Here is a 12,541-nt window from a genome sequence, read left to right as displayed (position 1 = left end):
GAGGACCCTTCCTTGCTCCGGCAGCCCGACCTGCCCTCGGGGGCCACCCGCTTCCCGGGGCCGAGCCAGGCTGCTCGACGGCCAAGGGTTTCGCTCTGCGCGCCACGGAGGCAGGAGGGAAGGCCGGGGTTTGCGAAGCCCCCCAGAGCCCGGCCAGCCAGCCAGCCCCACAAACTGCATTGCAACCTCTGGCTGGCGAGTCAGGAAGGGCTGCCAGGCGCTTCCCAGCCTCCACTGCCCGCTCGTCCCCCCGGAGTCCCCCTCCGCCCTGCCTTCCTCCCAGAGAAGGTGCCTGGGCGAGGCAGAGCCCCGCGGGCGCGTCCCGAGAAGCCGCCGCCGCCGCCGCCCCCAACGGAGCCCCGACAGCCAGCGCCAAAAGTTTTCTCTCCCGCCGCCGTCGACTTTACCTTCCACAGCTGCGATCGCAGATGCCAAGCAGAACAGCACGACAAAATCCAATGGCATGGGCGCGCCAACCATGATGCGGGCGCACCCGCGGAGAAATAGCTCCTGGTCGGGCGACCGCGCTTAGTTCCCTTCCCGCTGCTCCGCGGGCTCCGCTTCAACCAGACGCGGAGATGCAGCGACCGATCTAGATCCGTTCACACACAGAGAGAGAGAGAGAGAGAACGATCTCCACTCCGGATTATAGCCCCGTCGCCCGCTTGGGTCCGTGTGTGCGTGCGTGCATGCGTGTCTGTGTAGATGTGTGTGTGTGAAGGTATGTGCGAGTGTCTGGGTGGGTGCGTGCGTGTGTGTGTGAGGTGTGCGTGAGAGAGCGAGGGAGTGTATATTTTAGTGTCACATTGCAAGCCGTAGTAAAGTGTACAGTGAGAACTGGATCAGCCACTGAGGCTGCAAGGAGGGAGGGGGGAGAGAGAGAGAGAGGCTTCCCCGCCTCCCCCCCCCCCCGCACCCGCGCGTACCATCCACATTCTTCCCACCCCCGGCGGCTCCTGTCCAATCAAGGAACCCAACCTGCAAAAATCCCCCGGCCAATCAGCGGCGAGCGCTGCCTTCCGCTGGTATTGTTAGTTTTAGAAAAACTTTTGCTAAGGGAAGAGAGCGAGGGACGAGGAAGAGAGAGAGAGCGCGCCGAAGGAAGGGGAAGAGCGGCCCCTAGTGACTGATCGGGAGCGCTGCGCTCCTGCTTCCACTGATGCAGCATTAATTCGGGGCGCTGCACGCAGAAGCAGTCCCTGCCTTTAAGATAACGAGAAGCCACCTATTTAAATATCTTCAGCAGCGTTCGGCTTTTGTTTGCAGCGCGCTTCCTCGCGGCCTCCTGCGCCTTTCTGAAAGATTCCTCTTGTCCCTACGATCAACGGGAAATCGCAGGAATGTATTCCACCTAACAGGACACATGAGCAACATGGTGAAAGCCGAACTTGCCTGCTAACTAATATCCAGACAATCGGAAGGGTTTGCCTAATCCTAGTCTCCAGAGCCGGAGATTTCCTGAACCTGCTGCTGCTGTCGCTGATGAGGCTTGGCCCTGGACCATCTTAATCCCACTAATAACCCTTGGGATCCAAAGTCTCTTTTCTCTCTCTCTCTCTCTCTCTCTCTCTCTTTTTAATGATTTTAATTACATTTGGACAGGACACAAGGCACTTTGCCTTTGAGGATCACAAGATGACATCTCTGGCTTTTAACAAGCTATACAGTTTATAGGGATAGCTGTCGTTTGTTGATTTCATTTTTTTTAAAGTTCTATAGAAAGTATTGATTGATTGATTTGTTGAATTTATATACCACCCTTCATCCAAGGATCACAGGACAATTTACAGTAGAAATAGAAATAGTCCCACTTACACTAAACAATAGTTTTAAAAATAGGTGTATTCATTCAGTGGGGAAAGGACATGAAGAACACAAATCATGAGGACTGGAGAAGAGCCCTGCTGGATGAACTAGTCCACCATCCTGTCTTCACAAGCAGGAACTGTATGCCAGCGCCCCTCCCGTGGTTTCCATCAGATGATATCCAGAAGGATACTATCTGATTGTGTTTCTTTAAAAATACATTTTAAAGCCTGGGGAAATAAAAATGTCTTTGCTTCTTGCAGGAATGGGTAACTGTGCTTTTTGAGAGAGAACATCACAAACAGGATGCAACCACTGAGAAGGCTCAATGAATTATTATTATTATTATTATTATTATTATTATTATTATTAATCTGTTACATACTGAGTTGAACAGGATCCAAAAGGCGGCAGTCTGATTGGTCCTAGAACAATAGGATCCAGAATGCAGCAGTCTGATTGGTCCACAGGAGCCACCCAATCCAGCTCCAGGTGGAAGGAAATCCGCAACCTGATTGGCTTACAGGAGAATCCCGGAATTAGCCAATCATGTGGGGCCCATTGTGTAAATAATGTATATAAGGCAGACATTCTGGGGGAACTTCCATTCCTCCTCACCACTATGAGCTGAATAAAGAGCATGAAATCCACTCTCGACTCCGAGTATATTTCAATATCATTTATACCCGGCCCATCTGGCTGGGTTGCCCCCAATACACCCACAAAGCTAGTTTGATTGTTTGATATTCAAAATGTTGTTACCCATTTTTCTCCCAACAACTGATTTCCAGACTAAAGTGGCTGAAGCTCTGGGGATGACTCGTTGCTGAGCAAAAAGGCATGCTCAGGTGTTTGGACACAGGCAGGGGCAGAAGCACACCTGCAAGCCATGTGTCAGCGTTACCAGACACACAGGCTGTGCAGAGGGTTCCTAAGCATGTCTGGTTGGATGCAGCTAGAAACTTCAGCAGATTTCTAAGTGTGTTTAACCAAGCACACTTAGAAACACTCAGCAGACTTAAAGCCATAGGTGCTGGCTCCCTGGGGCCCTGGGTGACCGAGCACCCACAAGATTCCCCAAGAAGGGGGCGGGCACCCACAAATTTTGATGCCAGGGCCATGCACACTGCATGGCACCCACTACCCTGGGCACCCATGTTCGCAGGGCCAAGCTGGCACTCCTGCTTAGTGCAAAGGGCTAAAAGCACAACACAGTGCACATGCCCCTTCTCCCAACCAGAGTTTGCAACCTTGCTTAACTCACTTTTTGCTTGCCTGGGTCAGCAAAACTCCTGCCAGGCTAGGGATGGAAGGGAAACCTGCTCTGCTCAGATTCCAAAGCAGACTGAGTAGCTACAGCACAGAGTTTTTGTTTTGTTGTTGTGGCACCTAGCTTGTGGAATATTCTCCCACCTGAGTTTTCACCTGCTCCTGAAAATTTATTTGTTCACTCGGGCCTCTGCAGATCACTAGTACTAATGCCATTGAGAATTTATACTGCTTTTATTTGTTGAATGTTAATGAATTGTTTTTCTTGTTATGTTTTGGAATATTTAATGAAAAGACTGCCACTCTTTTCAGGTGGGATTCAATAACATGCCAACAAATTAAGTTTGAACGTTTAAAGTTGATTGGGAGGTCTTGCGCAATGAACCTACTTTCCCGAAAGATCAGACTTTTGCAGTAAGGAAAATGCATGGGAAAGCGTGGTATAACACTTGAAGCACCATTAACCCCCCCCCCCCCCCGCAAGCAAATCAAAATGAATGCTTGTTAAATAGTCAATGTCCATCTAATCTCCCTAGAAACAAATCATGTTTAATGCTCAATAAACAGGTCATCTGGAAGTGTCATCCCTCCCGCCTCCGTCAAGGATCTTGCTTCGTTTCTCCCACCACACAAGATTCTAATGGCTGGCGCACTTTTCAGGTGGGTTGTGGCACAGGTTGTGCTTGAAGTGTTTTGTTACATTTTGACCACTTCAAGTCAGAGCTGCCCTGCATTCCAATGGCAGAAGTGAAATGTTCAGAAATCACTTACTCTCATCGATGCCACCATCGCCATTAATACAAAAAAGGTAATTCAATCCCAGACACAAACAGCCTGGCTCTAAGAGTGAGCAAACATGGAGGAGCTATCTGAGTGCCCCCCCCCCTTCTCTCTCTTTTCAGAGGACAGCCTGGCTGGAGATGAGAGATTGGGAGTGACAGATCACAGGCTGAGCCAAGCCTCCTTATTAATATGTGTGTTGTGTACCTTGATTCCCATGCCCCTCCTAAGAGAAGAAGGGAAAGGATGCCACTAAATCAGCTACTGCTGTACAGGGTGGTGATATTTTATGTCTTTACATGTGTTTTATGGTGATAGAGAGACATTAGATGCTTTCTGTTCAATCAAAATGCATAAATAAAATGGAGCAAACAGCAAGAGCCTGACTCCCACCCTCTCCAAGCTCAGTTCACCTCTCCAAGGCTTCTAAATGATGTGCCCTCACAATGAAGAGTCACCTCATCGGATTTTAGCTTCATGCAAATGGAATCTCTCTCTCCTCCCCCCCCCCCACCTGCCTCCACTCTATCTCAGGAAGAGTGTATATGTGTGTGTGTTTCCATGCATGCATCTCCATGTTTGCAGAATAAGTAAGCAGGCCTACAACTTTAAATGTCTTCCAGATTCTGTGTATCCCTAGTTGCATCACTGGAATGGGCAGAATAGATAGATGCTGCTGCTGCTGTTATATTATTTATATGCTGTCCATCTGACTGGGTTGCCCCAGCCACTCTGGGCAGCTCTCAACAAAATCCTTTAGGACTAGTGTTATATGGTTCCAGTGGCCACTCCCAGTTATCAGTCTAGCTGCCGCATTATGGATTAGTTATAGTTTCTGAGTCACCTTCAAAGGTAGCCCCACATAGAGCGCATTGCAATAGTCCAAGTGGGAGATAACCAGAACTTGCACCGGTCTGGTGAGACAGTGCACAGGCAGGTAGGGTCTCAGCCATTGCACCAGGTGGAGCTGGCAGACAGTTGCCCTGGACACAGAATTAACCTGCACTTCCATGCACTTCCAGACTGACCCAAGGCTGCATGCCTGGTCTTTTAGCACAGTTGCCGCATTTTGGACCAGGGACTCCCCCACACCCCCTTGTCCCCTAGAAATAGTACATATGTCTTGTCAGAATTCAACCTCAATCCATTGACTGCCATCCACCCCCAAACACCAATTATATGAGAGGTAGAGCTGGGTACCATCTGCATGCAGTGGTACCTTGGGTTAAGAACTTAATTTGTTCTGGAGGTCCGTTCTCAACCTGAAACTGTTCTTAACCTGAAGCACCACTTTAGCTAATGGGGCCTCCTGCTGCCGCCTCACCACCGGAGCACGATTTCTGTTCTCATCCTGAAGCAAAGTTCTTAACCTGAAGCACAATTTCTGGGTTAGCGGAGTCTGTAACCTGAAGCGTATGTAACCTGAAGCATATGTAACCTGAGGTACCACTGTAGATGTTAAAAAGCATGGGGGAGAGGACACAGCCCTGAGGCACCCCACAAGTGAGCACCCAAGGGTCCAAACACTCATCCCTCAATACCACTCCCATTCCAACAGACCTCTAACCTCACCTTCCTTGGCTTCTTGTCTCAACTCTCAAGGGAAAGAACTCATTTGGGTGAGCTATGCTATCGAGGGAGCTGCTTGGGGTCAGGCTCTGGGCAGCAGGTAGGAGATGCCTCTACCTGTGGCTTTCCTCCTGCTGGAAAGTAGCCTTCATCTACTGCACTCCCTCTCCTTCCTCCTGCTTGCTTTCCATTTCTACACTTCAGCCCTTGGAGCTCTCCTCACTTGCCCTCCATTCTCCACCTCACCTTAGCCTCCTCCCAGGATGTCTCATTTTGACCTTAGGCCCCTCCAGATAACCTTCTATCCCAATCTGCTTGCACATAGCTGACGCATTAAACTAGGTTTAACGATGAGCATTCATTCTGATTTGTTTTCGGGAAGTTTATAAGAATGTGCATTCATCCTGATTTGCTCATGGGGTATTTATATGGTCTCCCCTTAATCATTTGTACATCCTACACTTTTCCATGCATTTCCCAGTCACACTGCACAAAGTACAATATCTTAAAATGCATTTGCTGCACCAGGGTGACAGAACACTTTATTTGTGCACACCTAGATTTCTAGCATGCGTTTGAATTCCTACTGCAAAATATTGACTCTCTGGGGTGGGGGGGGACTGGTCCTGCAGACCTAGATGTTCCTAACTGCCTGGTGCTATTGTCAGGTGCCTTGGGTTGCACTGCCAGTTAATGCCGGATTTACATATAAGCTAAACAAGCTATAGCTTAGGGCCCCACTCTCTTGGGGGGCCCCAAAAAAATTAAAGAAAAAAACCCTGAACGTACATTTCCAAAATATAAGATAAAAAACAAATGAAATAAAACCTGCATACAGCAACAGTTAAAGCTCAATAATTATTTCACTATTAATATACTTCTTAATTGTATTTCACCATTAATATAATTCTTCTTAATTCTATTTCAGTTCAACAATTACTTTGATAAAATACATATTTTGTTATGTGCAAATGGTTTTAGATACCTATTAGGTCCATAAATTACCACATCACATATATTCAACACAAAAAACAGCGACAATTTGTTGTTGACAAAGGACAGATGGACATAGAAAGGGCCCCTTTACCTTCAGTAGCTTAGGGCCTCATCAAACCTAAATCCAGCCCTGCTGCCAGTGCTTTTCTTCTGGGGGGGGGGGGACGCAGAGGTACACATATCCCTAAACATTTTGTGAATCTAACGGGAGAAGAAACTTAAAATGTTAATTTTTTTAGTTTCTTCTCTAGCACGGTGAATCGTCAGTTCCACTGAATAGCACAGTGAATCGTCAGTTCCGTTGCTACCTCCGATGGCGGCCTCATTTCCTGTCACGGTGTTTCCTGAGTCTCAGACGGAAGCAAGCGTTTAATGTGTGAAGTAGGAGTTGGAATCTAGCACGGTGATTGGTCAGTTTCGTTGTTACCACCTCCGATAGCGGCTTTATTTCCTTTCCCAGTGTAATGCATGTTCTTTGTACTTTTGTCCATTTACTGTATTTATTTTTCCTGAACTACAAAATGGTGCTTTTCTTGAGTCAAAATGAGAGTACCCCGTAAACATATTTTTTTTAGAAAAAAAGTACTGTGTACTGGTATTAGCAAACACGGCAAAGTGCAGCAGGTCAGTGACTGGAAGGCAGCTACAAACTCCTGCTGAGAATGCATGTGCAACTAAGATTGGCTTGGGCCATTGTGGGCAGAGCTGGTGGATGATGCTTTGAAATGCTTTCTAGAGTGGTGAGCTACCATACCAATTCTCATTGCAAAGTGGAATGATTTTCTCCAGAAAGCTACAACAGGGATAGTGGGTGGATGCTGCAGTGATGTGGAGAGCATCAAACAGCTGGAGATGATCAGGACTGGGAGCCATTTAATGAGGTTCCCACCTAACATCTTGTCCTGTGGATGGGATGGAGAACCTTTGGCCCTACAAACATTGCTGAACCACAGCTCCCTCCCTGCTCTAAATCTTGTATCATGTGCATAAGCCCCAAGGATAGAAGAAAAAGTCCTAAACAAAAAGAGAGACCAATCAGCTATTGTCCATGCCACAGTTGGCAAACAACCTGTCATTTCTGGTCCCAGGTGTATCTTTTTATAACAGAGAACTCTGAAGTGCAAACTTGCAATTAAGATAATTATGGCACATTTGCCAAGGCTAGGACATTAAACAACAACAAAGAGGACAACGTGAGTATTGCAAGAGGTCAGCTGCAATCCAACCGAGATTCATATTTCCAAACAAAGCAAAACTACAGGTTAGTTCTCAAGAAAGTAATATGACTCATAAAGTTGTTGTTTTTACAGTAACTTTAGAAATACAATCTGTTCGTGCAAATGGAAAACAGTGTGATCCTATCTATGAGTTACTTGCCTGCTGGGCAGGTTAGAATTGCAATTAAATCCTCACATGCTGACAGAACACAATGTTATTTATACTGACAAAGTGATGCTCCTAAGCCCTGTCCTATGGGAGCCTCTGATAAGAAAGGCATTGAGTGCCAGAAGGTGCGCATCCCACATAAGGGGGGTTCCCCAGTATGAATATGAGAACCTTGATCCTGGCCTCGTAGCATATGGAGAGCCAGTGCAGGTGTCACTGGCTGCCAGTCATCTGCCCCCGTTAGTGGTGTAGCCACTGCATTCACCATCAGCTAGAACTTCCAGACCAGGCCCAGCATATTGTTACTACAAGGCACTATGGGACATTAAAATGGAGACTCACAGACCCAACTACCCAATGTGGAGTGCTGATGGGCCTTGTTGAAGCATGGTGGACTTGATAGCTGCCCTGGGGTGCTAGGTGTTGATGCTGGGCCTAAGCTGACTATAAAGAGGGACATTTGAGGTATTTTATAAAGCGATGCACTAACAGTTTCTGCCAGTGGCCTGAAAATGGTGCAAAGAAAGCAGTTTGTTTTTTATTACGTTTTGGAGTTAGTTCACCCGCCACAGGCATCCAAGATCCTTAGTGATACAGAACCTCGTCTGGAAGAAGTTTCTCTAAGGCTGTTGACCAACTAGATGCTGATGAACAGGCATATCCCTGAAAAACACATAGACAATCCCATTGGCAGATGTATTACTGAAGGTTAAGCACTCACCAGGCAGCTGGTTGCTATCGTTCCACCATAGGCTTTGCGTTACAAGCTGCATGATATGCAGAAACTCAGAAGGTTTTTTCCCCCCATCACGTTGCCACTGTGCTGAGTCAAGCTGCACCTGCTGCTGTTAAAGGCAGAGAATTTGGGTCAGGAAAACAGTGACAGTCTGATTCCAAATATGTACAAAAGGGTGCATATAAATGAAGGCCTGCTGAAAGCACACTGGTTGGGAGACAACCTATTGGCATGAGGCACTTTGCTGAAGGAAACATGTCTCTATCAGCCTCTTGCATCCTATCATTCTGGGGGGTTCATTTGTAATCTGAGGTTCCTCCTGGACCCTTCCTTTGTGGCCCTCCAAATGTTGTTGGACTCAGGCTCCCATCAGCCACAGCCAACATATCAAGGGTAATGGGAGCTGTAATTCAACAATGTCTGGAGGGCCAAAGGGTCCCTACCCCCAAGGTTGCTATTTCTCAATAATAATAATAATTTTATTATTTGTACCCTGCCCATCTGACTAGGTTGCCCCAGCCACTCTGGGTGGCTTCCAGCACATATAAAAACGTAATGAAACATTAAACATTAAAAACATCCCTATACAGAGCTCCCTTCAGATGTCTTCTAAAGGTTGCATAGTTGCTAATCTCCTTGACAGCTTTGTTATTTTTATTTTTCAAGCAAAGCAAGTACACGCATGCATGCAGCAGTGGAGCATGTTTTCATGGAACCCAGGGTACCTGGGGTACACACACTGGAGCATGGGGCGCAGTGGGCGAATGGAGCCCGCCATGTGCCAGCCCAGCTCTTGCCGATGCAGATACTGCTGGAGCGACACCAGTCCCAGTGTGAGCAGTACACACACACACACATACACACAAATGCTCCTGGAGCAATTGTCCTGGCACCCCACCCCCACCCCCATGCTACACCCCTGCATGCATATACCACCAGTCAGACCAAGGTTACTGAGATTGTTCAGAACTTGAACATTACAAAGGAAGGGAAATCTCAGTTCCACTTGCAACTGCCCCACTGCCCCTGCTCCCTCTAAACTTTCAGCTTGAGCTGAGCTTGGCTCCTACCTAGTCTTCCTGCACCTATGCATATAGGTTTTCCCAAAGAAGATCCTTGTGCTATGCATGACATCAACACAAGATATAAAAGCCATGTCACAGTGGCTGAATATTCACGGTGATGTCACAAAGTCCTGCCACTTGGCAACCAGACTTAGAGATGAGCAGGACAGCTCGGGGAGACTAGCCATTGTCTAATCTAGCTGACACTCAGTGCTTCTGCCCAGGGAATATCATAGTAACTGTAGTGATTGAGTTAAAGTGCTGAAAAAAGTTTGTCTGATTGCACAGTTCAAGTCATGTCCTTTTAGACACACAGGTCTGATTGAGCCAGTTCAGTGGAACCTGGTCTCTTTACAAAAGTAGTCCACTGTTTTATACAGTGGTACTTCTGGTTAAGAACTTAATTTGTTCCAGAGGTCCGTTCTTAACCTGAGGTACCACTTTAGCTAATGGGGCCTCCGACTGCTGCCGCGCTGCCAGCATGCGATTTCTGTTCTCATCCTGAGGTAAAGTTCTTAACCCGAGGTACTACTTCTGGGTTAGCGGAGTCTGTAACCCGAAGTGTCTGTAACCCAAGGTGTTTGTAACCTGAGGTACCACTGTATTCACTTGTAGCTCCTATATATTTTAAAGAGATTTAAACATGAAACAAAAGCAGAACCCTCAGCAGATTTCTTTACCTGAAGCAACTGTCACACATGTTAGGTCTCCCTGCCCCCATACAGAGGGCTTCCTAGCAAGCCATTACTGTTGTCTACAACTGCCAGAACATTTGACATCAGTTTATTTTGCCCTCGTGTGCCCAGAAGGGGAAAGCTAATCCAAGCAACACATTCCAGGCCAAACCATGTGGCCACAGAGCAAGGACCATCTGTTTGGCATCAAAAGATTTCATTTGTCTTGCAGAAGGGCACCAACAGTTTTGTGCCCAAACAAAGAGGCTGGCACAGGGTCAAAGTGGCTGGCCAATGCGGAACCCAGAGTTGCATCTGAAGCCCACACTTCTTTCCCTTGTCATACAAATGGCTCAAAATCTGGAGCCCTCTTGCCACCCATGGATCCCTTTTGAGTACCATCAGAAGGCTTGTCCTCAGAAAGCTCTGCTGAACCCATTTCTGAACATTGGCCCAGGAAGAGCTGGGGTATTTGCTTATGAATACTGACAGGCAGGAAGGACACCTGGTTATTTCATTCTTTGATTGCACTTGTGCTACGGCGGCTGGGGAAAGAGAGAGAAATCCTTCCTCTGCGCCATCAGGAGAAATAATAATAATTTTGAAAAATCGTTAAATTACATGTTTGAACATCTCTGTCTTTATGTGATTTTGGAAAGTGCGAGTGAGCCAGCCCTGAAGATTAGCACACAGAGAGGAGGGGCGGGGGGAAAGGATACTAACAGGCCCACTATTTCTCTCAGACTTGCATTTGCAAAATGAGCTAGTTGCTGTGAACCTACCCAGTGCAATACTGCAGCTGTCCTTGGATAAGTTTGTTGCTGCATACTGATGTTACTTAAAATCAGTAAGACCATATGCTGAATATGAGTGGTCTAAGATCATATCACTGTCCCACAAGGATCTCTGCTTTAATCCTCAAAAGCAGTGTTGCCCAGACTTGGGTCTCCAGCTGTTTTTGGACTACAGTTCCCATTATCCCTGACCACTTGTCCTGCAAATTAGGGATGATGGGAGCTGTAGTCCAAAAACAGCAGGAGACCCAAGTTTGGGAAACCCTGCTCTAAAGTGAAGTCCTTGTGGGACTTTATAGCAACCATAAGCTACACTGACTCCACAGCCTCTGGCAGTGGAGAAAGAGCATAGCTGCCATGACTAGCAGCACTTGTGGCCTTATCCTCTGCGAATTGGTCCAATTCTCTTTCAAAGTCACTAGAGTTGGTGGTCATCTCTGTTAGGTTTCTGTTTGTGCCACTGTGCAGTGCTTGGAGTCACAAGACTCTGTTTACATTCCAGAGATTCCAGACTGTTGGAAGCCTCATGGGAGACGGGAGACGGATGTTGATATTACTGGTTTCCTGTTCCTTTGTTCCAGTTGCCTCTCTGCTTTCACAGAGAGGGGATGTATATTCTTTTCTGTCCTCGTAGTTAGAAATAAAACTCTTAGCAATGTAGCTCATATTTCTCACCCTTCTGCTGCTGCGTATAATCTGCATAATGAAAACATGCCTTAGGTCCATTGGGAATGGTTTGACTTTTTTAAATAATTGTAATGGTTTTCATAAATGTATATTATATTGTTCTAGCCCACCATGGGACCATTTCTTTTAAAATGTTAAGAAAAATAAGAAACCTTATAAAAGGTAAAGGTAAAGGTACCCCTGCCCGTACGGGCCAGTCTTGACAGACTCTAGGGTTGTGCGCCCATCTCACTCAAGAGGCCGGGGGCCAGCGCTGTCCGGAGACACTTCCGGGTCATGTGGCCAGTGTGACATCGCTGCTCTGGCGAACCAGAGCTGCACATGGAAACGCCGTTTACCTTCCCGCTATAAAGCGGTCCCTATTTATCTACTTGCACCCGGGAGTGCTTTCGAACTGCTAGGTTGGCAGGCGCTGGGACCGAACAACGGGAGCGCACCCCGCCGCGGGGATTCAAACCGCCGACCTTTCGATCGGCAAGCCCTAGGCGCTGAGGCTTTTACCCACAGCGCCACCCGCGTCCCAACAGCAACCTTATAGATAAGTAAATAAATAATAAATGGTTGGAAGGAGCATGGAAAGGTTTAAATCAGAGGAAAACCTAACTTCTGAATAGCTATGATGTGCAAGAAAAGAAGAAGGCAGTGAGGAGATTCTGGGATGGTCAAAGATGCATGTGTAATCACAGCCTGAGAGAGATGTCCTTAACCTACCCATGCAATTTGGACATATCATAGCAATTTCCCTGCCTGGAGACCATGTGGGTACCAAATGGCATTAGC

General features: G+C 47.1%; 1 protein-coding gene across 7 annotated transcripts in view; it reads right to left on the bottom strand.

Moving 5' to 3' along the window:
* EPHB1 (EPH receptor B1) overlaps positions 1-891 on the bottom strand; it is a 324,932-nt gene extending 324,041 nt beyond the window's left edge. For 3 of the 7 annotated variants that reach the window (XR_013393166.1, XR_013393167.1, XR_013393168.1), the window contains exon 1: positions 408-889. Coding sequence is in view for 3 of the 7 variants with exons in the window: in XM_028730892.2 (XP_028586725.2) it covers positions 408-480 (73 nt within the window). In the remaining 4 variants the exon portion in view is untranslated. Of the gene's footprint in view, positions 1-407 lie in introns of all 7 variants that reach the window. The other 4 variants (XR_013393169.1, XM_028730892.2, XM_028730889.2 and 1 more) reach the window with 2 other exon arrangements.
* Positions 892-12,541: the final 11,650 nt, after the last annotated feature.

The sequence above is a fragment of the Podarcis muralis genome, chromosome 6 (assembly GCF_964188315.1).
Source record: "Podarcis muralis chromosome 6, rPodMur119.hap1.1, whole genome shotgun sequence".
NCBI classification, from domain to species: Eukaryota; Metazoa; Chordata; class Lepidosauria; order Squamata; family Lacertidae; genus Podarcis; species Podarcis muralis.
Note: the sequence above shows the minus strand (reverse complement) of the source record. Positions and strands in the feature narration are given on the sequence as shown.